The sequence below is a fragment of the Hylobates moloch genome, unplaced genomic scaffold (assembly GCF_009828535.3).
Source record: "Hylobates moloch isolate HMO894 unplaced genomic scaffold, HMol_V3 SCAFFOLD_10, whole genome shotgun sequence".
NCBI lineage: Eukaryota > Metazoa > Chordata > Mammalia > Primates > Hylobatidae > Hylobates > Hylobates moloch.
The window spans coordinates 65513968-65539654 of NW_026652285.1; the positions used below are offsets into that span (position 1 = coordinate 65513968).

A 25687-nucleotide genomic window follows, 5' to 3' on the forward strand; every position below is an offset into this window, starting at 1 on the left:
TCAAGCGATCCTCCTGCCTCAGCCTCCTGAGTAGCTGGGACTATAGGCGCCCCCCACCACGCCCGGCTAATTTTTTGTATTTTTAGTAGAGATGGGGTTTCACTGAGTTAGCCAGGATGTCTTGATCTCCTGACCTCGTGATCCCTCCGCTTTGGCCTCCCAAAGTGCTGGGATTACAGGCATGAGCCACCGCGCCTGGCTAAATAATTATTTCTAATACTGAAAAACACAAAGGTAACAGTGGTTGGTTGATGTTAGAGTCAGCAGAGGAGACTTCCCTTTTTTTGTTTGTTTGTTTGTTTTCAGGGCTAGTTTCTGTTTAACTCTGAAGAAAAAAATCTGGTATTGGTTAGTGAGGAAGGAGTGTACTGAGGCGTGACTGACCTGTCTTAGTCATGGTCAGGTCTCCTTGGCCAAGACAGGTCCATTCAGTCAGTCTGTGGGGCTTAAGATTTTATTTCACAGCCATAGCACCCCCACGTGGCAGCCCCATGTGACCTGGGCTTCCTCACAACATGGCACCTGGTGTTCAAGGTGGAGTTGCAATGTGAGCACCAGGTGGAGGCCATTTTGCCTTTCAGGTCCCAGGCCTCGGAAGGCATGCTGTGTCTGTTCACTGGGAGTCAAGGCTGCCTTCTAATCAAGGGGTAGAGAGTTGGACTCCACTGCTAGGTGGGAAGAGTGCTGACTGGTGAGAAGAGAATTGGCAGACACACTTTACGACCATCACAGTCACCTTTTTTTTTTTCTGGGACAAGGTCTTACTCTATCACCCAGGCTGGAGTGCAGTGGCGCGATCTTGGCTCACTGCAACCTCCGCCTCCCAGGTTCAAGCATCACAGTCACCTTTAACCCAATCACTTGTCAAAGCAATTTTATAAAAGGTGACTAATTTTGGTCGGGCACAGTGGCTCATGCCTGTAATCCCAGCACTTTGGGAGGCCAGGGCGGGCTGATCACCTGAGGTAAGGAGTGCGAAACCAGCCTGACCAATATGATGAAACCACGTCTCTACTAGAAGTACAAAGATTAGCTGGGCATGGAAGCATGCACCTGTAATCCCAGCTTCTTGGGAGGCTGAAACAGGAGAATCGCTTGAACCCGAGAGGCGGAGGTTGCAGTGAGCTGAGATGGCGCCATTGCGCTCCAGCCTGGGCAACAAGAGTGAAACTCTGTCTCAAAAAAAAAAAAAAGTGACTAATTTCTTACTCTCCCAGCTTCACTCCCAGAGAGGTTATTTGTACTGCAGGCCTGTGTGTACATAGCCATGCCTACTGCAGGCATGGTTTTAGACATTTCTGCCTGCTGCTGTACCTCTTGTTTGCTTCTACTTAAAATGAACTCAGAGCTCATTCTGTAGTTCTCCGCCCTACCCTCTCTCTCACCTCTGAGCCCCACATTTGTCCTGGGCCAGTTAAAACTACACCCTTCAGCCTCCCATAATTTGGGGTGTGACCTGTCTCTGGCCATTGAGAAAAGCCACTGGGTTTGCCCTTTGACCTCCCCTGCTTCCTGCCTGGAGCCCAGCAGCCATGTTGGGGCCATGAGGAAGAGGAGCCGAAGGTCAGGAGGAAGAAGCCCTTACTCTACATGGCTACTTGTGGACTGAAGCCACACTTGTCATGTCCCTTAGAACCAGATACTTTCCTGATTCATGCTACCCAGAGTCGTCCATCTGACAGGTGTCCCATGATTTATGTGACACATCCCCAGCCAAGGGATGCTTGGGTGGTTTCACATTTCTGGCCTTCACATTTCTAGACATCTTGATACTGGGATGCCATTTTCTTTGGGTGGATTCCTGGAGTGGGACTGTGAGGCCAGAGAGTGTGCCTGGTGGTTTCCTGTCAAGTGCTGGAGTATCTCAGGGCTTCTGTGGGCACACAGGGACACTGAGGCAGGGGGAGTGCAGATCCAGCCCTCACCAGGCCAGTGCAGCTTTCCTCTGCTGGGGCTCCTGACAGGCTCAGGAGAGCTCTCCTTGGCTTTTTTGTTTTGTTTTGTTTTGCTTTTTGAGATGGAGTCGCTCTGTCGCCCAGGCTGGAGTGCAGTGGTGTGATCTCAGCTCACTACAAGCTCCACCTCCCAGGTTCACGCCATTCTCCTGCCTCAGCCTCCCAAGTAGCTGGGACTACAGGTGCCGCCACCACGCCCGACTAATTTTTTTTGTATTTTTAGTAGAGACGGGGTTTCACCATGTTAGCCAGGATGGTCTCGATCTCCTGACCTCGTGATCTGCCCGCCTCGGCCTCCCAAAGTGCTGGGATTACAGGTGTGAGCCACCCCGCTCGGCCTCTCCTTGGCTTTTATGGGAGTGGGACGTGGTGTCCCTTGGCTGCATGCCTCAGGGGACCTGTAGGCTAAGCAGCAGGTCAGGGTCAGGGCCTGATGGTGGCATGCTGGCCCACAGGCCCAGCATGTCACCGCTGAATCTGGATACCAGGGATATTGAATCACTTCTAGCTCCTTATAGGACTTAAGCAGCACCAAGGTTTGGTGCTATTGACAAAAGGCTCCGGGAGCTCCTGTTCTAAGTTCTAGTCCCCATTCAGCCCTTTCTACCACTAACCCCCATTGTGAGGTGGGACCAGGTAGGTGAAGGCTGTAGATCACCACCATGCAGGACAGGACAGGCCAGGTGGCTGGAGCTAAGGGGAACGCAGAGGCCTCCCTTGAAATTTGAAGGGCCTGCAAAGGAAGATGGGTGTTTTGTGCCCAGGTGGCTGACCCTGGGCTACTGGAACAGAACAGGAGAACTGGGGTGAAGGGCTCCAGCTCCCAGTAGCTGACAGTTACAGAAATGGGTGTCCGGGTGGCAATGGAGGGGCTGCACTGGGCAGGGGGGCCAGAGGGGAGGAAATGACATGGGGCGTTGCAGGGCAGACTCCAAGGGGGGGGGGGCGAGGATGCCAGGCACGGAGCTGGGAAGAGCATTCTGGGTGGTCACAGCACACATGAAGATTTGTAAATGGCAGAGGTGGCTGCTGGAGGAACAGGAAGGCTATGAGCCCGGGGTGAGGGAGGAGGACGGTCATACTCAGTGTTATGACCCCCGTGGCCACTATGTGGGTACTGGGCCGTGGGGACAAGGATGGGGCAGGGAACCAGTGAGACGTGAGAAGGCAGCTGCCACCTTCCAGGCAAGAGGTAACAGGGATGGTGGTCACTGAGGTGGCAGCAGGGCTGGGCTTGGAAGGCAGAGCCCACAGGGGCAGGGTGCAGGTGAGCAGAGGCTTGAGGAACGGCTGGCCCTATGAAAACCAGGGGGAACTGCCCCCACCCAACCCAGTGCAAAGAACCCCTGTGGAAATTAGCTTTGCCTGTATAATTTTAAAATTGTGCCTGCTTTCTAATGAAATCAAGCATGTGATGGCAAGAAAATCTGAAAGAAGCAAATAGTAAGGTGGAGGCCGTTCAGAGGAGTGGGTGTGTGTGTGTGTCAGAGCCCTGGCTTCTGTGATGTTGACAAAGATTCTCTGCTTGACAAACTTTAGTCAGGCTCCTGAACTTTCTCTTTGGCCCATCTGTGAACTTCCTTGTAAAATCCAGTTTCAACAAAGAATCCTCCTAATGAGTTTGGCAAGAACTCCCCACCCTGGATACTTGATCACCCTTGATACCCAATCAGGGTCCTCACCCCCACCATCCCCTGGGTGAGGTCTTGTCAGCCCAGGCTGTCTTTGCAAGAATTCTGTCAGCCGGAATCCCCTTCACCCCGATGTTTCCTCTTCCTAATTTTCCATCCTCAAAGCCCCCTCCTGTCCCAAGTGTCCTTGCTGTATTTGGAATTGAGCCCAGTTCTCTGCTGATGTCTCTCTTCCCCTATCACAAGAGTCCTAAATAAAAATCTGTTTCTACATCTGTAACCACAGTCCAGCTCTGGTTTTTCTTTGACAGTGTCCAAGGGCGGGGCTTCCTGTCACACCTCAGTTCATTCCTTCTAAGGAGCCCCCCCCACCTTCCCAGGAACTCACTTTCCATTTGGGGTCCAGGCAGCCACAGCTGGCAAGAGCTAGCCAGGAGGGAGGATGCGTGTGCTATGCCTGGGGCAGGGGGAATGCCCAGGACCTGCTCTTTGACCATGGGGGTGCCCGTGCCTGCTTGCAGCCCCCATGGTGGGCATCCAGGCTGTACACCCCTGGCTGCACCAGCAGCTGTCCTGCTTTCTGCCGTGGCCTTCCATCCCATAGGGTTGGAGGGCACATCCCAGAGGGCACAGGACTTTCAGTCCCTGCAGGCAGGCTTGGGTTCCCTTAAATAAATCCTTTTCAAACCCTCAGGTGGCTGAGGAGCAGCGATCTGTGCTTGGGAGGCCACATCTGGCTGCTAGACTTTGGGCAAGGGGCTTCATGCTCCAAACCTCAGTTTCCCTGTTCATCACATGGCCAGGGGCAGTCCTGAGGGTGCAGGAGTGGATATGAAAGTGGGATGCTAGCGTCCCCAAAAGGGGCTGGGGTCAGGGTTCCCTGAAGGTGGGCAGTGCCTGGAGCCCCTGGAGTCCCCACTGTGTCCCCCTTCCACTCCGTCGCCACCCTTATGGCTCTGACATCACTCAGGGGCAGGAGTGTGTGCAAAATAAACCCAGAGAGGTAAGTACAAGACGCCTAACAGTGTGATGGATGCAAAAGAACTAGGGTCAGGCTGCATCCTACTGGGGCAAAAGAGGCCCTCTGGGGGAAGCCCCCTCTGGGTCCTCCAGGGGAGCACCTGGAGCCCAGAGCCAGCCTGGACTCACCCAGGCACACAAGCAGATGAGAGGCCTGGGGGGACCCACAATCTGGGCCACTACCCTCCTGCCTTGGGACTGGCCCTGTACATGGGCCTGGGGCAGGCTGGGTCTGATGGCAGCCTGGCCTCCTGGGGAGCATAGACGGGGCTCACCTTCAGTGTTTGGGGACAGGGGTGGCCGCTGTGTAGTGGCCATGACTGGGCCCCAAGAATTTTGAGGTTTCCAGGTGACAACTGCACCCATTCTCCTGATGCCCCGTATGCCGGCCCTGATGGGAGGTCACGGTACAGGGGAGAACTGAGGCACAGAGACAGACGGCACATGGACTGCAGGGACCACTGTGCTGTCCGAGAAGGGGACACTGCGTTGGGCCCCCATTCCGGGTCAGGCTCTGGCAACTCAAATTAGAGCTGCTATGGGGGAACGGCCAACACAGGCAGGGAAGGAAACGGGAAGGGAAACTGCTGCTGCTGGCTGGGAGAGTGCTGCTATTCCTCCCTTCATGGGTCTCCACTTCCTGGCTGAGGCCCAATGCATTCACATCATGTGGGGCTGGGGGCTTCTTGTGGTGGGCTCCGGAGCTGGAAAGGCCAGGCCTACCAGAGAGGGAAAGCAGGAGGGAAAGCGGGAGGGAAGGTGGAGTTGGCCCGAGGTCACTCATTTTACAGTCCAGGAAACTGAGGCTCAGGCAGGTTAAGTGACCTCTCTAGTTCAGGTCACACTGCCAAGCTAGTGTCTTCTTTTGAAGGTGGGGGGCTAGGGTCCCCCAAGAAGGCGTCCCCCCCCCGCCCACCGAGCGAGGTCACACCGTTGAGTCCTTCTCCCCTGGATTTGGGAAAGCATCACTGGGCACTGCCTCCTTTGGCTGGTCCCTGCGGCGTACTGGACGCCCACCGGCCTTTTGCCCCAGGCCTGGCCCTGTACTCCCCAGGGCCTGACTTTCTATATGACCTTGGATCAGTCACGTCCCCTCTCAGAGTCTCAGTTTTCTCATCCAAGGGGTGGGGCGCGAGGCCGGGGGCGGGGCGGTGGACTGAGCCGGCCCCCGGGCCACCTGGATCCCGACTCCGCCACTCAACGCGGTAGGGCGGGCCCAAGACGGGCGGGGCTCCGGGCAGGAGCGGGCGCGTCCAGGGAGGCGCGCGGCCGCCGTAGCTGACACCGCCTTGAAGGCGGGACTTGGACGCGGGCAGGGCTCGAGTGAGAGGCAAGGTTTAAGGCCGCTGCAACGGCGTTGTAGACGCCGGCGGGACAGGAGCCCAGCGAAGGTAGGGACTCTGGGCCCCTCGCGGCGTCTTAACTGACGCTGGGAGGGGCGGGAGTCTGGTGGCGCCCGCCTACGCCCGCAGTGGCAGGGTAGAGCAGGAAGGGGCGGGGCTCAGGGTCCGTGGAGGCCGGAGGCCGACGCCGGAAGGGGGCGGGGCTCGAGTAAGGGGCGGGGCCCAGGGCTCCTGGAGGCTCGGAAGCCGACGCCGGAGGAGGCAGGGCCCGAGTGAGGGGCGGGGCCCAGGGGAGTTCTTGAGGCTCGGAAGCTGTCGTCGGAGGGGGCGGGGTTCAGGTGCAGGGCGGGGCTCAGGACTCCGGGAGGTGCGGAAGCCGACGGCGGAGGGGGCGGGGCTCGAGTGAGGGGCAAGGCTCAAGGATTCTCGCAGCGGCCTATCCCAGGACGGCAAGGGGGCGGAACTCGAGTAAGGGGCGGAGTTTAGGGCCCTGGCGGAGCCGTACTGGGCGTGTTCGGGGCGGGGCCTAGCGGTAAGGGGCGGGGCTCGTCGAAGGGCGGGGTTTAGAGCCCCCCAGGCTACACAGCCAAAGCCAGGGGGCTGGCCTAGCCAAAAGGGGCGGGCGAGCACGGCCCGCGGGCGGTGTTCACTGGAGCTGGTGGACCAGGCGGCTGACCGAGAGGCGGACGCGCGGCGGGGCAGACAGCTGGGGACTGCGGGCGGCGCTGTGTCCGTCGCCATGACAGGTGGGCACGGGTGGCCTGGCCCGAGGGTCCGGCTGCCTTGCGAGTCGCCTGCAGGCCGCGCCTGGGCTGCGGGGCCGAGTGACCTTGGCCCGTCAGCTGCCGGTGGTGCGCGAGTGCACCCCCGCGAGGTGGGTGGGTGTCCCGGGGCTTCTGCCCGGCGGGGCCGTGCCAGCCGAGGCGGTGCGGGGCACGATGGGTGGTGGCCAGGTGCGGGGCCCGAAGAGGGCGGGGGCTACAAGGCAGCTCTAGGGTGGGGCTGCACAGCCGCGGTCTGGGCTCGGCCACTGCCAATGTGTGTGTTGGGAGGTGTCCTGTGGTGGGGAATTTGGTCTGAAAGAGTAGGAGGTGGTGGAAATGACACCGGAGAGAATTCACAGCGGTCCTGCTGTGATTGTGGCCACGGAAACAACGGTCCATCCTTGCAACCACCCCAACGAGGTCGCGGGACAGGCGATGCGTTCCTCGGCGGCAGGTGATTCCTGTGGGACTCTTGGAGTCTCCAGACTCCTTCGGTGGTCCACGACGCTTTTGCCCCTGTTTAGTTCTAAGGGAATCAGGGACAGCGACTGGACCCCCGAGGGTTGTTGTGCTCCACGCTAGTGGCCCCAGCCCAGCCTTCCTCCCCAGGGCCTGTCTGGTCTGGGAACCTGCTCACCATCCTCCTGATCCCAAACAGGGTGACTCTGCTCTGTGGACTTTCCCCTGTTGGAGAAGCCCCGTGAGGGTGATGGGCTGGTAAAGGACCCCATGGCAGCCCAGTCAGGGAGTATGGGGGTTCCCAGAAGCTACATTTCATTCTCACTGTTCTGTTTCATGGAGCAGAATTGGCTCAGGGGCTCAGGGTGGCCCAGAAGTCCCTAGTCCTCTCTCAGTGCCCGTTCACTTGAGTCTCAGCCTAGGTCCTGCCCGCAAATAGGATCTCATGGGCTGGAAACTGGTGACTTCCAGGACACCAGGCCAGAAGAGACTTCCAGCCTAGGCCACAAGAGACCCCAGCTGCCCCTGCTCCCCTTTGTCCTCCCTTCTAACTCTTCTTATTTGTGGCTCTCATTTCTGAGCACTTACTGTGCATTGGACCCTGTGTTGGGTGATTCCTGTCTGAAAATGATCAGATGGGGACACGTGGAATATCTCGTCTGTGTACAGATGGGGAAACAAAGTCTTAAATTGTGCCCTGCCCAGGCTGGGATTCCCTAATTCCTTTAGTGAGTTCATCAGAATGCGTGGGACACAACTCAGAGCTGTGTTGGTCTCCAGGGAGCCCTGTCCCAGGGACTGGGTGTTGGCAGAGCCTGAGGCCTTGCTGTCCATTAAGGAGCCTTCCTGCACAAAAGGACCTTGTCCCTTGCTGCCTATCAGGGAAGCTTCCTTGCATAAGGGGACCCTGGAGTTGGGAGACCACATCAGGCAGGGGTCCCTGAAGGCTCTGACTGTAGGCCTCACCTTGTCCAGTGTATGCTTCCGACCTGCTGTGTCTACTCACTGGGCCTGGAGACATTCCCTCACAACCCCTTAGTTTTGGGGATGGGGAACCAAGGCCCATGGAGCACAGCTCTGGGAGGGTCATATGGACAGGCCTGTGAGGCTGCAGACCCATAGTCCCAGGCTCACTGCCTCCTTGCACCAACTGGGGTCCTGCCTTGAGCCAGCCCTAGCTGTGAGCAGCACATGTGAGCCAGTGCCTGCAGAACGCTGAGGAGGTGTCTGAGTGGGGCAGGTGCTTGACAAATTACCCCCCTGGGCTGTGCTGGGGAGTGAGCAGTTTTAGTTGGGCTGAGCACTGAGAGAAGGGGTTTCCTGGAAGAAATTCAGGAGGGGAGGTTGATGCCCAAGTGTCTGGACTCCAATTGGTTGGGGATGACAGGAACTCAGGAAGGCCTTTTGCACATAGGACAGCAAGGTGAACATGAATTAACCAGGTGGAAACCAAGGAACAGGTATTCTCAGCCTGGGGCAAAGGTCCCAGACAGGATGGTGCTGTTGGGGACTGCCAGGCAGGAAGTCTCATGGGCCTGGAGGGTTGGGTGAGAGTGGGTGGGGCCAGCTCCCACGGGGCCTTGAATGCCAGGCTGGGCATCAGTCTGGGCTGATAAGAAGGTTCATATTGGGGTGGTAGAGTGGGGGTCCATAGTCCTGGTGCCAGCCTGGCAAGAAGGAAGGGGATGTAGGGCATGGTGAAGGCCTGCTGGGTCTGTGCCAGAGCGAGCCATCTTTCTTTGTCCTGTAAAAACAGTTTGGGGACTTGTTTATCGGGAGCTGGCACTGAGATGGTTTCCCCTCTTGTGCCTTTTCTGGCTTCCAAGTGCTGCCTGTTTGTGTGCACAACTTGCAACCACAGGAAGCACAGGGCCCCCAAGCCGTGAAGCCTGGCTTCAGCCCCCGGACCGTGCGGCCTGTGCCAGCTGACTCACAGCTCACGGTGACTCATGGCTCTGCAGCAGCGGAGGCTCCGCCTGGTTAGCGGCTTGCAGGGCAGGAGGAGGCCGCTACAGGATGCTGGCCACGGTCCACCTACAGTGCTTGCCCCTGGGCCTTGGACCATACATTGCAGAACTCTTTTTTTTTTTTTTTTTTTTTTGAGAGAGTCTCACTCTGTCACCCAGCCTGGAGTGCAGTGGCGCGATCTCGGCTCACTGCAACCTCTGCCTCCCGGGTTCAAGGAATTCTCCTGCCTCAGCCTCCTGAGTAGCTGGCTCAGCCTTCTGAGTAGCTGGGACTACAGGTGTGCGCCACCACGACCAGCTAATTTTTTTTGTATTTTTAGTAGAGATGGGGTTTCCCCATGTTGGCCAGGCTGGTCTTGAACTCCTGACCTCATGATCCACCTGCCTCAGCCTCCCAAAGTGCTGGGATTATAGGCGTGAGCCACCGCGTCCGGCCTGCAAAACTCTTTAGTGAGCACCTACTGGGCGCTCAGCCAAGTGGGCAGTGCTGGAGAGGACAGCCTTGGGCCTGCTCTTGGTCTGGCAGGGAGTAGACTGCTGTAGCTGATTACAGTGAATTTGCATGTTAATTAGAGAGGCAGAACGTCTGAGTGTCAAGAGGTGGTCCTCAACACGGCTGTGCCTGGGCCCCTATCTTGATCTGTCACTTCATATCTGGTTGCAGTCTTGGGCAGGTACCTTATCTTCTCACTGTGCCTTAGTTTCCCTATCTGAAAATGGGGCTGGCTGGTGGTTGTCCTTATGTTGCAGAGCTGTTGGAAGGATGAAGGTTGTAGGTAGACGTAGGGCACACAGAGTGCCAGACATATGGGATTGCTGTGTGAATTTTGGCTAATTCATCTTAGTTCTTTAACGAGAGGGCTGCAGGCGCTGGACCCAGACTGCCCAGCTGGGCCTGTCTGTGAGACCTTGGCAAGTCACTTGACGTCCCTGTGCTCAGCTTCCTCACCATGATGGGGCTGCTGGCGAGTCCGCATAGGCTGCTGGGGGACTCAGTGCAGGTGAGGGCTGAGCCAGCCTTTCCAGCCCCCAGCCATCTGCCTCGCTGCGCGGCCCATGGCGAGTGGCTTCAGCCAGATGATGGAGTGGCTGATGGCCTCAATGTGGGCATCATCAGGGGCCCTGTGAACCAGGATGGCCCCCCGTTGTTCTCTGGAGGACAGGTATCTGTGGGGTTAAGGATACGTTTGTGGGGTTGCTTGGTGAATGCCAGCCCGTACCCCTACACTGTGAGCCCCTGGAGGATGGATCTGCCCATCACCATGGTCCCCAGCCTGGCACAGGGCGAGCATACTGAGACAGGCTGTTCTCACCTGGGCCTCAGTCTGTAGGGTCTGCACAGGGCCCCATGGAGCATGGCTGCTTTTGGGGCGGGTCCACATTCTGGGGTACAGAAAGACCAGCCAGGAGGAAGTGGCAACTGGAAAGAGACATGACAAAGTAAAACAATCTGTTGAGTCTGTGCCTCAAGGAGGAAACCCAAGAGGGGGCCCCACTGTATTCAACATGATGACACTGTTTTTGTTTTTGGTTTTTCCTTTGAGACAGAGTCTCACTGTTGCCCAGGCTGGAGTGCAGTGGCGCACTCTCGGCTCACTGCAACCTCCGCCTCCCAGGTTAAACGATTCACCTGCCTTGGCCTCCCAAAGTGCTGGGATGACAGGCATAAGCCACCGCGCCCAGGCTTCATTTCTTTTTAGCACTGAATAATATTCATTGTATGGATAAACCAGAGTTTATTTATCCATTTACATTTTTTTGTGAGAAAATACACAGAAACATAACATTTACCTTCTTACCCATTTTTCAGTGTACACTTCAGTGATACTAAATACACTCACAGTGTTGTGCAGTCGTCACCACTGGCCATTTCCAGAACTTCTTTATCATCCCAAACAGAAATTTTGTACCCGTTAAACAATAACTCTCCTTTCTCCTTCTGCCCACACCTCCTGGTAATCTCTGTTCTATTTTCTGTCTCTATGAATTTGACCCCTCTAAGTACTTCATATAATTGGAATCATATAATATTTGTCTGTTTGTGCCTTGTTTATTGCACTTAGCATAATGTTTTCAAGGTTTGTCCATGTTGTAACATCCGTGTATCATAATGTCCTTCCTTTTTAGGGCTGAGTAATATTCCATTGTACATAGGTATATACCACATTTTGATGATTCATTCATCTTTTGGTGAACATTTGCACTATTTCCATCTTTTGGCTATTTTGAATAGTGCTGCTATGAAAACCAGTGTGCAAGTATCCATTTGAGTTCCTGCACTTATTTATTTATTTATTTATTTATTTGAGACAGAGTCTCACTTTGTTGCCCAGGCTGGAGTACGGTGGTGTGATCTTGGCTTAGTGCAACCTCTGCCTCCTGGGTTCAAGTGATTCTCATGCCTCAGCCCCCTGAGTAGCTGGCACTACAGGCAAGTGCCACCACGCCTGGCTAGGTTTTTGTATTTTTAGTAGAGACGAGCTTCGCCATGTTGGCCATGCTGGTCTTGAGCTTCTGACCCCAAGTGATCTGCCCACCTTGGCCTCCCAAAGTGCTGGGATGACAGGTGTGAGCCACGACCCCCGACTGAGTTCCTGCTTTTTGTTGTCTAGGGTATATACCTAGAAGTAGAATTTCTGGATCACACGATAATTCTTTTTTTGTTGTTGTTTTGAGACGGAGTCTCACTGTCGCCCAGGCTGGAGTGCAGTGGCATGATCTTGGCTCACTGCAACCTCTACCACCCGGGTTGAAGCGATTCTCCTGCCTCAGCCTCCCAAGTAGCTGGGATTACAGGCACCCGCCATCATGCCCGGCTAATTTTTGTATTTTTAGTAGAGGCCAGGTTTCACCATGTTAGCCAGGATGGTCTCAATCTCCTGATCGCATAATCTGCCTGCCTCTGCCTCCCAAAGTGCTGGGATTACAGGTGTGAGCCACCGTGCCCGGCCATCACACAATAATTCTATGTTTAGATTTTTGAGGACCTGCCATACTGTTTTTTTCCTCAGTGGCTGCACTATTTTACATTTTCACCACTAATGCCCAAGAGTTTGAATTTCTCTATATCCTCACCAACATTTGTTATATTAATATATAGCTATCCTGATGAGTATGAAGTGATATCTCATTGTGGTTTTTATTTGAATTTCCTTAATGACCAATGATGAGCATTTTTTCTTTTTCTTTCTTTTTTTTTTATTTGAGACCAAGTCTCGCTCTGTTTCCCAGACTGGAGTGCAGTGGCGCGATCTCGGCTAACTGCAACTTCCACCTCCTGGGTTCAAGAGATTCTCCTGCCTCAGCCTCCCAAGTAGTTGGGATTACAGGCACGCACCACCATGCCCGACTAATTTTTGTATTTTTAGTAGAGACAGGGTTTCTCCATGTTGGCCAGGCTGGTCTCAAACTCCTGACCTTAGGTGACCTCAGGTGATCTGCCCGCCTTGGCCTCCCAAAGTGCTGGGATTACAGGTGTGAGCCACTGTGCCTGGCCTGATGAGCATTTTTTTGTGTGCTTGATGGCTAGTTGTATAGTTTCTTTAGAGAAATGTCTATTCAAGTTCTTTGCCTATTTTTGAATTGGGTTTTCTGTGTCTTTTGCTGTTCAGTTGTAGGAGTTCTTTATGGAGTATGGATACTAATCCCTTATGAGATACATGCATTGCAAATATTTCTTCCATTTATGTGAACTGTTTTTTCGCTCTCTTTTTTCCACTTTTTTAATTAAAAATAGGGTTTAATTCTAGACTCTCTTATTCTATGCCAGTGACCCATATGTCTGTCTTTATGATAGTACCACATTGTTTTCATTATTGTATATTTTTACACTAAGTTTGGAAAGCAGGAAATATGAGTCCTCCAACCCTGTTTTTTTTTTTTTTTTTTTTAAGATTTTTGTTGTTAGCTATACAGGTATCTTGAAATTCTATATGAATTTTAGGGTGGGTTTTTCTATTTCTGCAAAAAACACTTAAGATTTTGATAGGGATTGCATTGAATCTGTAGATTGCTTTGGGTAGTGCTTGCAGCAATGTTTTGTGGCTTTCAGTGTACAAGATTTTTGTCTTCTTGATTAAATTTTTTCCTAAGTATTTTATTCTTTTCAATGCTGTTATAAATTGAGTCGTTTTCTTAATTTTTGGATTGTTCATTGTTAGTATGGAGAGATGAAATATTTTTATTTGTTGATTTTATATCTTGCAACCTTGCTGCATGCTTTTAATTAGCTCTAACTTTAAAGAAAAAGATTTTAGGGTTTTCTATATATAAAATCATGTCATCTGTGAACAGAGAGAATTTTACTTCTTCCTTTACAATTTGGATGCCTTTTATTCCCTTTTCCTTTTCTTGCCTAATTGCTCTGGTTAGAACTGCTAGTACTATGTTGTATAGAAGTGGTAAGAGCAGACATCTTTATCTTGTTCCTGATCTTAAAGAAGAAGCTTTTGGTCTTTCACCGTTAAGGTATGATGTTAGCTGTGAGCTTTTCATATAAAAATGTCCTTCCATATATAAGGTGGGATGGTTCCAGGAATCCCCTAAAAATAATCTGAGGATGTTCAAATCCCTTATATAAAGTGCTATCATATTTGCACCTATACACATCCTTCCATATATTTTAAATTATCTCTAGGTTACTTATAATACCTAACACAATGTAAATGCTATGTAAATCATTGTTGTACTGTATTTTTTAAACTTGTATTTTTTTGGTTGTATTGTTATTTTGTATTGCTTTTCCCCAAATATTTTATCTGCTGTTGATTTAATCCCTGGATATGGAAACTGCAGAGACAGAGTGCCAACTCTATGGCCTTTATCATGTTGATGAAGTTTCCTTCTGTATTAGTCCATTTTGTGCTGCTATAACAGAACACTTGAAACTGGGGAATTTATAATGAGCAGAAATTTACAGGCTCATGCTTCTAGAGGTTTAGAAGTCCAAGATCAGGGAGCCAGCATCTGGTGAGGGTCTTCTTGCTGTGTTATCCCGTGGTGGAAGGCAGAAGGGCTAGAGAGAATGAGAGGGAGCAAGAGAGGAAGAAAACAAATTTGAAACTTCAAGCCCTTTTATAATTGGCATTAATCCCTTCATGACAGTAGAGCCCTCATGACCTACACACCTCCCATTAGGTTCTCTCAGTACTGTTACTTTGGGGATTAGGTTTCCAATACATGTTTGTTGACACATTCAAACCATAGCATCTTCTAGACCTAATTAATTGAATATTTATATCAAGAAAGGATGCTGACATTTATCAAATGCCTTTTCTATGTCAACTGAAATGGCCATGTATTTTTTCCTTCATTCTACTAATGTGGTATATTTCATTGATTGATTTTGGATTTGTACATGTTGAACTATCTTTGTATTCCAGGAGTAAATCAATGTATACTTCTTTTAATGTGCTGCTGAATTTGATTTGCTGGATTTTATTGATTTTTCCATCAATATTCATAAGGAGTATTGGTCTGTAGTGTTCTTTTCCATTTTTCTTTTTTCACAGAGACAAGGTCTTGCTGTATTGCCCAAGTGTGGTCTTGAATTCCTGGCATCAAGTGACTCTTCTGCCTCTGTCTCCCAAAGTGGTTTTCTTTTCTTGAAGTGACTTTGTCTGATTTTGGTATCAGGGTAAAGCTGACCTCATAGAATTAGTTATGAAGTGTTCTCTCCTCTTCAGTTTTTTTTTGTAAGTTTGAGAAGGATTGGTATTAGTTCTTCTTTAAATGTATGGTAGAATTAATCAGCAAAGCTATGTTAGTTCTTCTTTAAATGTGTGGTAGAATTAACCAGCAAAGCTATCTGGTCCTGAGCTTTTCTTTCTTGGGACATTTTTGATTACTGATTTAATCTTACTAGCTATTGGTCAGATTTTCTATTTCTTCACGGTTTAGTTTTGGTAGATTGTGTTTTTAGGAATGTTTTCATTTTATTTAGGTTATCCAATTTGTTAGTATACAAATGTTCGTAGTATTCTCTTATATTCCTTTTTATTTCTGTAAAGTTCATGGTAATGTCCTCACTTTTATTCCTGATACTAGTAATTTGAGTCTTCTCGTTTTTCTTTGTCAGTCTAGCTAGTTTTGTCATTTTTATTGATGTTATCAAATAATCAGCTTTGGTTTTCCTTATTTTTCTCCACTGTTTTTCAATTCTTTATTTCATTTGTCTTCACTCTAATCTTGATTATATCCTTCCTTCTGTGAGCTTTGGGTTTAGTTTGCTCTTGAAGCTCTCTGGTCTTTACTTTTTCCTTTTCTCATTCCTTAAGGTGTAATGTTAGGTTACTGATTTAAGATTTTTTAATATATGCATTTACAACTATAATTTTCCCTCTCAGCATTGTTTTTGCTGCATCCCTTAGGTTTTAGCGTGGTGTAGGGTGTGTGTGTGTGTGTGTGTGTGTGTGTGTGTGTGTGTTTCCGCCTTTCTCATGTTACTTCCTAATTTACCTCATGATTTCTCTTTTGACCCATCGGTTTTTTGTTTGTTTGTTTGTTTGAGACAGAGTCTTGCTCTGTCACCCAGGCTGGAGTGCAGTGGCACAAATTCAGCTCACTACAACCTCCACCTCCCAGATTCAAGGAATTCTCGTGCCTCAGCCTCCCAGGTAGCTGGGATTACAAGCGTGCGCCAACATGCCCGGCTAAGTTTTGTATTTTTAGTAGAGATGGGGTTTTGCCATGTTGGCCAGGCTGGTCTCAAACTCCTGGCCTCAAGTGATCTGCCTGCCTCAGCTTCCCAAAGTGCTGTGATTACAGGTGTGAGCCACCATGCCTGGCCCCATTGGCTGTTTAATTTTCACATATTTGTGAGTTTTTTTAGTTTTCTATTATTGATTTCAGGCTTCATTCTATGTGATCAGAAAATATTTTTTATATGATTTCAACCTTTTTGAATATATTAAAGCTTATTTTGTGGCCACAAACTTGTTTTGCAGCCTATCTTGGGGAATGTTTCATGTGCACTTGAGAAAAATATCTCTTCTCTGTTGTTGGATGGAGTGTTCTGTGTATGTCTGCCGGGTATAATTGGCTTATGGTGTTGTTGAAGTCCTCTATTTCCTCATTTGTCTTCTGTCTGGTGGTTCTTTTTTTTTTTTTGAGATGGAGTCTCGCTTTTTCACCCAAGCTGGAGTGCAGTGGCTCAATCTCGGCTCACTGCAAGCTCTGCCTCCCGGGTTCACGCCATTCTCCTGCCTCAGCCTCTCCGAGTAGCTGGGACTACAGGCACCCGCCACCACGCCCGGCTAATTTTTTGTATTTTTAGTAGAGACAGGGTTTCACCGTGGTCTCGATCTCCTGACCTCGTGATCCACCCGCCTCGGCCTCCCAAAGTGCTGGGATTACAAGCGTGAGCCACCGCGCCCGGCCCTGTCTGGTGGTTCTATCTCTTACTGAAAGTGGTGTTTTGAAGTCTCCAAATATTATTATAGAGATAGCTATTTCTCCCTTCAATTCTGCCAGTGTTTGCTTCATATATTTTGAAGCTCTGATATTTGGTGCATATATGTTTATAACTGTTACATATTCTTGATGAATTTATCCTTTTATTAATACATAATATACTTTTTAATCTCATAATAGTTTTTGACTTATGGTCTGTTTTGTCTGATATTAGTATAGTTACCTCATCTCTCTTTTGTTTACTATTTGTATGGGTTTTTTTTACGTCCTTTCATTTTCAACTTCTTTGTGTCTTTAGATGTAAAGTGAGTCTTTTGTACACAGCACTTAGTTGTATCATATTTTAAAAATCCATTCTGCCAATCTATGCCTTTTGATAGGAAAATTTGGCTAGGTGCAGTGGCTTACACCTGTATTCCCAGCACTTTGGGAGGCTGAGGCAGGCAGATCACCTGAGGTCAGGAGTTTGACACCAGCCTGGCCAATATGGTGAAACCGCGTCTCTACTAAAAAAAAAAAAAAAAAAAAAAAAAAAAAAAATACAAAAACCAGCTGGGTGTCGTGGCACATGCTTGTAATCCCAGGGAGAATTGCTTGAACCCAGGAGGCAGAGGTTGCAGTGAGCCAAGATTAGGCCACTGCACTCCAGCTTGGGCGACAGAGCAAGACTCTATCTCAAAAAAAAAAAAGTTTAACCTATTTACATTTGAAGTAACTGCTGATAAGGAATGTATTACTACTGCCATTTTGCTATTTATTTCCTGTATGTCTTGTAGCTTTTTTGACCCTCATTTATTCTATTACTGCCTTCTTTTGTGTTTTGTTGATTTTTTATAGTAACACATTTAGATTCCCTTCTCAGTTTCTTATGTGTTATATTCTATAAATATTTTCTTTGTGTACGTGGGGAAACAGGACAAGCTGCCACAAGTATGTAAGGTGATGAACTTGTTCAGTTCCTGTGGGGGTCCTGTGCCCCATCCTCTCCATGCCCTTCCATCATCACTCCACCACTCAGCCTTAAATATCTGCCATCCTAAGAAACATTCTTAATGGAAAAGGTGGTACAATGATATTTTAATGGTGATTCTGGAAAAAAAAAAAGGCAAATGAAAAGCATTTCTAGCCCTCTGGGAGAACTCACTGGTTTACTGTTGGTAGAAGCTTCTTAAGGCCTTGCAGACACACTGTGTCCCATGGTGATCCCAGCACGGGCCACGCTGAGCCCTGTGTCCCTGTATCTGTGCCACTGTGAAGATCTGCAGAGCCCACATCTGGGCATTCTCAATCTCGGACTCCTGAGCTCAAGTGATCCACCCACCTCGGCCTCCCAAAATGTTGGTATTACAGGTGTGAGCCATCGCACCTGGTCTGAGCCACCGTGCCTGGCCCTGGGCATTCTGAGCCACCTGTGCCACCTGTACCTTCCCCAGACCCCAGCTATTTCCTGATGGCCCTGCAGGTGGCCCATGAAAAGTAGATTCTTCGCTCCTCTGAGTTTGTTTTCTGTGATAAGCTCTGTGAAAGTGGGTTTGCACCACAACCCCTCACTTCCATCTTCTGGTGAGGCAGGTTGGCAGGCCAGGGGCAGCTCTCAGCTGTGCAATGCGCACCACACAGGCTAGGATGGCTGTGATTCTGCAGGCGCACCTTCCTGGTGGGCACCCACCTCGGGGGTGGTGCCTTCCTGTGGTGAGTGTCAGTATGAGGCTGTCGTCTCTGGTCCCCTTGGGCTGGGCTGGCTCATGCCCCTGTACTATCTGTTTTAGATCAGACCTATTGTGACCGCCTGGTGCAGGACACGCCTTTCCTGACAGGCCACGGGCGCTTGAGTGAGCAGCAGGTGGACAGGATCATCCTCCAGCTGAACCGTTACTACCCACAGATCCTTACCAACAAGGAGGCGGAAAAGGTGCTGAGGAGGTGAGGGGGGTGCCCGAGACACTGCTCAGTTTCCCTTCCTTTCTGGGCTGGGAGAAGCTGGTGACCAGCCCTGGGTCATTCTCTCACGGGATGACACACTAGGTATGTCAGGATTCAGAGGTGACACATCTGGACCTGGCTACTAAGGCTGCCTGAGCTACAAACTGGCTCTTTGGGATAAGCCCAAACAGGCCCAGAACATCAGCTCTCTGTGCCTCGGTTTCTTCATATGTCATTGGGTCTGCTCTCCCCTTCCCGAGTTGCTGGGAGGTTACAGGAGATAACACGTGACAATACATGAAGCACACGACAGTATAAGACATGGAGGGAGGTGAGAAAGAGGGCAGGAGGGAGGGCTGAGGAGGGAGGAGGCAGAGGGAGAGCCGAAGTGGGATGGGGAACAGAGTTTGGGCCTGGCCCACCCCAGTGCCACAGGGCTTTGCACTCTGCATCTTCCAAAGGTTCAAAGCGGGCAAACAATTGCCTCCTTTTCTCTAATTTCTACATTACTGTACGGGGCTGGAAAGCCCAGCATGTCACAGGTAGGCAGCCGAGCTTCTAGGAAGGCAGATGCTGACCCACCCCACAGCCACACCCCAGTCTGCCCCTCTCAGCAGTGCTGAGCGGGGTGGTCCCCTAGGAACCCCAGCCTCCCCATGTGTGGAGTGGACACCGAGAGCCCTGCCTGGCAGGTGTGGTGAGGACTGACTGAGCTGAGCCGGGTAAACGCCTGCCCAAGAGCCCTTGTCGCCAGATGGCCTTGCAACCCTGTGGGCAGCCACACTCATCACCCCATCTCACAGAGGTGGTCCTAAGGCTCAAGAGGCAGCCACTTCCCCAGGGCCACTCATTTCAGGAGTGTCAGGCCACATCTTGAGTTCATCCTATTATTTGGGAAAGTGCCCAGGGGCCAGTGGCTGTCGCTCTGTCACATGGCCCTGGCCTCTCAGAGCTGCACAGCTGGGCACACCAGGGTGGCTCTGCCGGAGATGGCATTTAAGATGCAATTCCTGGGTTCTGTCTTGGGAGGTCTGTTCTGCTCCATCACCCCAGTGCCAGGTGGCCCTGAGGGGACACTGGATGAGAGAGTTAGCCACACCCTGCCGACCCCACCCACATCTGTGGCTCTGGCGCCACCACTGAGCCACCTGTTCCTTGACAGCCATCACCAAGACCTAAGGGATGGACAGTGAGTGCCGGAGACCGCTAGGCCTTCGAGGTACAGGTCCTGCCAGCCTCCTTCCCCTCTGGATGACCCCAATTGAGTCCCTTCTCCTCTCGGAGCTATCGTTTCCTCACTTGGCAGGGGGTCATAATGCCACGTGCAGGGCTATCCTGAGGGTTGGGGCATCTCCTGGAACAATAAGGTTGGCCCACAACAGAACAGGAGTCAACACGGGCCCTGCTACTGGCTCAGGTGCTTCTTCCGTTTTGAAGGTGGTACAGTAATTTTAAAAGTTAGGAGCTCAAATCCATCTCTTATTATTGCAATTGAAGTCTAATGCATGTTCACTTTTAAAAAGTTTAGAAAGTTTCAGACGTTTATACAAGAAAAAGCACATATTCCTTCCTCACAGACACCATAGCTCCTGCCACCCATCTTCCTGCCATTTTCACACTGCCATGGTTTAACTCCAGTTCCCCGTGGCCGTGTGGAATGGTATGCTGCCACCAGGTGGCAGCACCAGGCCACAGACTCCAGGTCCTGGAGGTCAAGGCCCAGTGGCCTGTCCGCTGACCTTGAGAACCACATATTTCTCTGTCATACACATCGAAAGAGCCAATACTTTTGTCAACCTTTTTTTTTTTTTTTTTTGAGATGAAGTCTCTGTCGCCCAGGCTGGAGTGCAGTGGTGTGATCTCGGCTCAGTGCAACCTCTGCCTCCCAGTTTCAAGCGATCCTCTGGCCTCGGCCTCCCAAGAAGCTGGGATTAAACATGCACCATCATGCCCAGTTAATTTTTTGTACTTTTAGTAGAGATGGGGTTTCACCATGTTGGCCAGGCTGGTGTCAAACTCCTGACCTCGAACTCCTGATCCGCCTGCCTCGGCCTCCCAAAGTGCTAGGATTATAGGCATGAGCCATCGCACCCGGCTTCAACTTACTTTTTAAAAACTTGAATCACATTCTGTAGACTGCAAAATAACAGAAGTTAGCACTTATACCATCACTTCATTAATTCCCTATCACAGCCTACCATGAGGGTTCATTATCCCCTTTTTACAAATGAAGAAACCAAGTCTCAGAGGGGTGGAGTAGCTGGCTAAGGTCACACAGGAAGCCACACTATGTCCCAACACTTGGAACGATGTCACCAGCCCTGTGCTTTCTTTTTTTTGAGACGGAGTCTTGCTCTGTCTCTCAGGCTGGAGTGCAGTGGCACGATCTCAGCTCACTGCAAGCTCTACCTCCCAGGTTCACACCATTCTCCTGGCTCAGCCTCCTGAGTAGCTGGGACTACAGGTGCCCACCACCACACCTGGCTAATTTTTTTGTATTTTTAGTAGAGACGGGGTTTCACTGTGTTTGCCAGGATGGTCTCGATCTCCTGACCTCGTGATCTGCCTGCCTCGGCCTCCCAAAGTGCTGGGATTACAGGCGTGAGCCACCACACCCGGCCAGCCCTGTGCTTTCTTTGTGACCGCTCCCAGCCTGTTTCCCAACATCCCACCCCACAGGGAGTATGGGGAGTAGCAGTGATGCCTGTGACAGAGGCAATGCCAGGCACTATGTGGTGTGGGTGAGGGGCAGGTTGTCACAGGAGCTGCCATCCAGCAGGTGTCCTGACACCCAATGGGGAAGCTGAGGCTGATGGCCTGACCTTGGTGCCCTGCCCTGACCCAGAGCCAGCCCCCCGGCCTGATCTTCCCTGACACCCCCTTGTACCCTCAGTTCCGGAACCCCAAGGCATCCTTGCGTGTGAGGCTCTGTGACCTCCTGAGCCACCTGCAGCGGAGCAGTGAGCGGGACTGCCAGGAGTTCTACCGAGCCCTGTATATCCATGCCCAGCCCCTGCACAGCCGCCTGCCCAGCCGCCACGCTCTGCGTAAGTTCCACGTCCCCAACCATGCATGCTTGGTGCTGGGCCAGGGAGGGCACCCCAGCCTGCTGTTGATGGCATGGATGTCCTCCATGACCACCCAAGTCTGCTGCAGCCCAGGCCTGGCATCCCCTCTCGCCTCAGCCCCTCCCCAGAGGCCACCCTCTGGCCCCAAGGGGAGAGTGTGGCAGGCACAGGCAGTGCAGATGTTGGTCTTTGTCTTGCACTTTCTCCCCCTTCCTCCGTCTCTCTCTCTCATGGCAGTTTTCACACAGCATGGGGCATCTTGTATGTCCGCTCTTGCCCTTCCTGTTCTAACCTCATTCCATGGGGATCCCTTCATGTCTGTGTGGACAGCAGCCTTGTTCCCACAGCTGCATGGCGCTCCTAGGCCAGTCCCAGCTGGAATTACCCAACCCCATGACGGACCCTTTCATTGCAGCGATCTGCACACGTGTGGGTGTTTCCACAGGGCATTGTCAGGCACGGATGGCTGGTCCGAAGCACGTGCATTTCAGTTTTGAGGCTCCTGTCCTCAGGCAGTGTGCACTCAGGCCCTGGAAGTCATGTGGATGCCAGTAGCCTGGGCCCACAGAGCTGCCGGGACGTGGGGGGCACATCAAGGTGAAGATGGCAACTCTGATCTGACGCCTCTGTGCTCAGGGTCCCTGGAGGAGGGGCTACTGCCCCTTGGCCCTTAGACAACAGGACAGAGACCAGAGGGACTGGGTGGCTCGCCCCAGGCTACTGGGCTGGGGTCTCTGACCCCCCCGGAGGCCTCCCAGGACACAGTGCAGACGGTGGGCAGGGAGAGCTTGAGGGGACCCCCAGCCCTGCAGGTGGGACTGGCTCTCCCTCCCCAGCCACGAGTATGCCACAGGGGGCTTTCAAAACCAGGCAGGGCCAAGCCTCAGCCCCACTGGAGGTAGAGCACCTTCTGTGGCTCCTGGGTGCCTTTAGGCCCTTCCAGGTCACAGGCTGGAGAGCCTCCCGGGGAGGCCTGGGCAGAAAGCTCCTGGCCCAGCTGCACCCAGTGAGGCAGCCACCATGCCGACAGCAGCCATGCTGTCCACGGCGATGTTCATGCTGCGTTTGGTGCCTGTGGCCACCAGGGTACAATGGCTTTCCCCATGCCTGTGGCACTTGAAGTCACAGGAGCTGGACCAGAGGAGAAGACCCAGACTGCGCATAGTTCCCTGAGGAGGGCTGGCCTCAGGTGCCACAGCCTGGTTCGGCCTGGCGGCCCCAGGAGGCAGCAGCAGCCTTGGGCTTCCTGTGGGGTGACTACCTTGCTCTCTGGCCCTGCCCGTTGACTAACCATGCTCTGTGGTTTTGTTTCCAGAGAACTCAGATTGCACAGAGCTAGACTCGGGCAGCCAGAGCGGCGAGCTGAGTGACAGGGGTAACACCTCCCTGCTGCCCCTCCCTCTCTCTCCCTCTCTTTCCCTCTGTCTTTACCCTCCCCAGGGCTCCATCTCCGCCTCAGGGGCTTCTCCACCCCAAGTCTGGCTCCATTCTTGGCCTTCTGTTGGTGACAGACCCCCTAAGGTGCTCGCTTGGGGCTCTTCAGGCAGCACCTCAGCCTGGCACCCCCACTCCCCTGCGCAGCCCCCGGGCCTCAGGACCCCACCCCTCTGAGGCCCAGGGGAGCCCTGTTCATGCTGGTTTCTCCCCAGGACCCATGAGCTTCCTGGCTGGCCTGGGCCTTGCTGTGGGACTGGCCCTGCTCCTGTACTGCTATCCACCAGGTGGGTGCAAGCGGATCCTCATGGGGCCGGGCCTGCTTCCCCTCTGCCACCAAGCCAGGGCCCCAGACCCTGCCCAATTTGGGACCTCTTGGCCTCTCCATACCTCGGTGTCCAGCTTGTGCAGTGGGATGGTGTCACTTTGCAGGGCTTCTGAGAAAGGGGATGTGAGGAGGCTCCCAGCATCCACTGGCCCCTGCCACCCTTGGGAACCAGAGAATGATGACCTCTAGCGGGAGGAGGGGTGCAGCCAGGACTCTGGGTGTTACAAAGCCCTGCCACACCTGTGACCTTGAACCATGTGGGGCCCTTGAGCAGGTCACGTGCCCCAGGGCCTTGGGTCTCTCCACCAGCCACAGGCCTGATGCACAGGAGCCTTCCAGGGCCCCTCTACTGGCACCCAGCCTGGCCCGCCCCGTCTCCCTTTTCTGTGATGCCTGAGTTTGTCGTGCTGGGAGGCTTACTGGGTGCAGGGACACAGGCACACATGGCAGGACTCAAAGGCCCGTGGGTCACTCGGGTGGGAGCTGGGGGCTCTGGAATCTGCCCTAATTCTTGTCTTTTCAACTCAAGCCGAGACCATGACCGGGAGGGAGCACCCTGTCCCAGTGCCCGCTCCCACCCACCCCCGCAGGAGGGATGGAAACACAGAATTCACCTCTGGGACTGGTTCTTGAGCTTTTGCCTCCCCTTTTGTCTTCTAGACCCCAAGGGCCTGCCAGGGACCCGGCGCGTCCTCGGTTTCTCACCTGTCATCATCGACAGACATGTCAGCCGCTACCTGCTGGCCTTCCTGGCAGATGACCTAGGGGGGCTCTGACAGACCCCTGACCCAGGGCCTCACCCACCACTCAACCAAAGAGTCCTCCAGCCGGCCCGCCAAGGGGACTGCTGCTTCTTTTTCTAAATGCGTATTTTTCATTATTTATAATTTGTGTAAAAAACACACCTTCACCTTACAAGGTGCTGACCATATTAAATGTTCAGGTTCTCTCAGCCTCCCTTGCTCCTCAGTCTCAGGGGGTTTCAGAGATGACTGCAGCTATGGCTGCTCCAGCTGGGGTTGGCCCTGGTGTTCCCGGCATCCCCACATCCAGCTGCTGGCACAGACCCCCAGACAGGACGCCCTCCACATGGACTCACCTGCCTCGGATAAGCCCCCAGGCACTGCCTCCCCACCTCAGATGTCCCCGACATTGCCCCCTCCTCACACCTCATGTGCCTCTCTCTCTCTGTCTCACACACACACACATACACACACACACACACACACACACACACACACACACACACACACACACACACACACACACACACACACACACACACACACACACACACACACACTCCGGCTGCTGAGCCTGTGCCGGAGACCTGATTCCCTCCCCTTGTCAGCTCCTCCCCCAAGCCTTTTTGTGGGGAAACGAGAATATTTGTCAACCCACAGAATCATCATGAGTTTGCATTTTCCAGGGGGCTTCTGGAGGCACCCAGGCTTTGCCCCAGAAGGTGCTGGGAACCCCTAACACTGGGGCGATGCCACTGGCAGGGCGAGGCTATGGGCACGGCTCCTGGAGGGACCCTGCTCAGTTGCGGGGAACTGAGGGCCAGGGGCAAGGAAAGCCAGTGCCTTAGAGCCCTCCCATCTGCCAGGCTGCCACGTGCCCACTGAGTGGGGTGGCCGGGGGACAGCCCTAGCTGCCCTCTCCCTCTTCCACCCTGAGCCGCGGGGCCAGGGCCTATGCTCCAGTCTGAGCCCCTTTGCCCACCTGTGAAATGGGATTCCTCCCTTGGGACTCCTCCTTGAGCCTGGGCTCTGTCACAGCACCCCCTCCCCCTCAGAAATCCTTTTAGGAATTTACCACCTTGCTCCAGATGTCTGGGTAAAGGAGACACACACTTAGTGAAGGTGACAGGTGTGACTTGCCCTTGGAGGGTGAAGGAGGGGTCTCCAGGGACAGTAACATTCTACGACTGTGTCAGCTGAAGACAGGAAACCTCCGAGGCAGGCAGGGCACAGGCCAGTGTGTGGCCTGGGCAAGTCCTAGGTGGCCCCGCCTGAGGCTGTGGAGGACACACGCACCTCCTCAGGGCTGCCTGACACGACCTGAGGCCCTGACTCCCCAGGCCGCGTGGGCAGGGTGTCATTCTTCAGTGAGGGGCTGCCTGACCCCAGGACTGCTGATTCCCCTGTCCATCTGTGTGCACCCACCGCCCTGCCCCGAGGCCCACATCAGCCAGGTCCTGAGCCCCACTGTCCTTGGACTGCCCTCCCACTGCCCAGCTACCCCCAGCTCCATCCCTGACCAACTGGACTCAAGCCTGGGGCTGAGTCTGTGACATCCTCAACCACCAGCCAGGCCCACTCTTACATCGGCCACCTCCCGCCTGGTGGTTGCCCCACCCTTTGAGGCTAGAACCTGGAGGAG

The 25687-nt window shown here is 52.7% G+C and overlaps 1 protein-coding gene across 7 annotated transcripts; it reads left to right on the plus strand.

Moving 5' to 3' along the window:
- The first annotated feature begins 5869 nt into the window (after positions 1-5869).
- CARD19 (caspase recruitment domain family member 19) lies at positions 5870-24256 on the plus strand. Of its 7 annotated transcripts, none has more exons than XM_032164553.2 (6): positions 6517-6695; positions 18319-18461; positions 21366-21519; positions 22856-22915; positions 23190-23261; positions 23963-24256. In XM_032164553.2, exons 1-6 carry the CDS (start codon positions 6689-6691, stop codon positions 24076-24078), a joined length of 552 nt encoding a protein of 183 aa, XP_032020444.1. In that variant the 5' UTR covers positions 6517-6688; the 3' UTR covers positions 24079-24256. The 7 variants fall into 7 exon arrangements, 4 of the variants coding, with proteins under 4 accessions (XP_032020444.1, XP_032020445.1, XP_058301650.1 ...); XM_058445667.1 differs by lacking the exon at positions 6517-6695 and adding an exon at positions 6936-7167; XR_009215317.1 differs by lacking the exon at positions 6517-6695 and adding an exon at positions 5870-5997 and having other exon boundaries at positions 18319-18472; positions 22856-23261; positions 23963-24047.
- The last annotated feature ends 1431 nt before the right edge of the window (positions 24257-25687 follow it).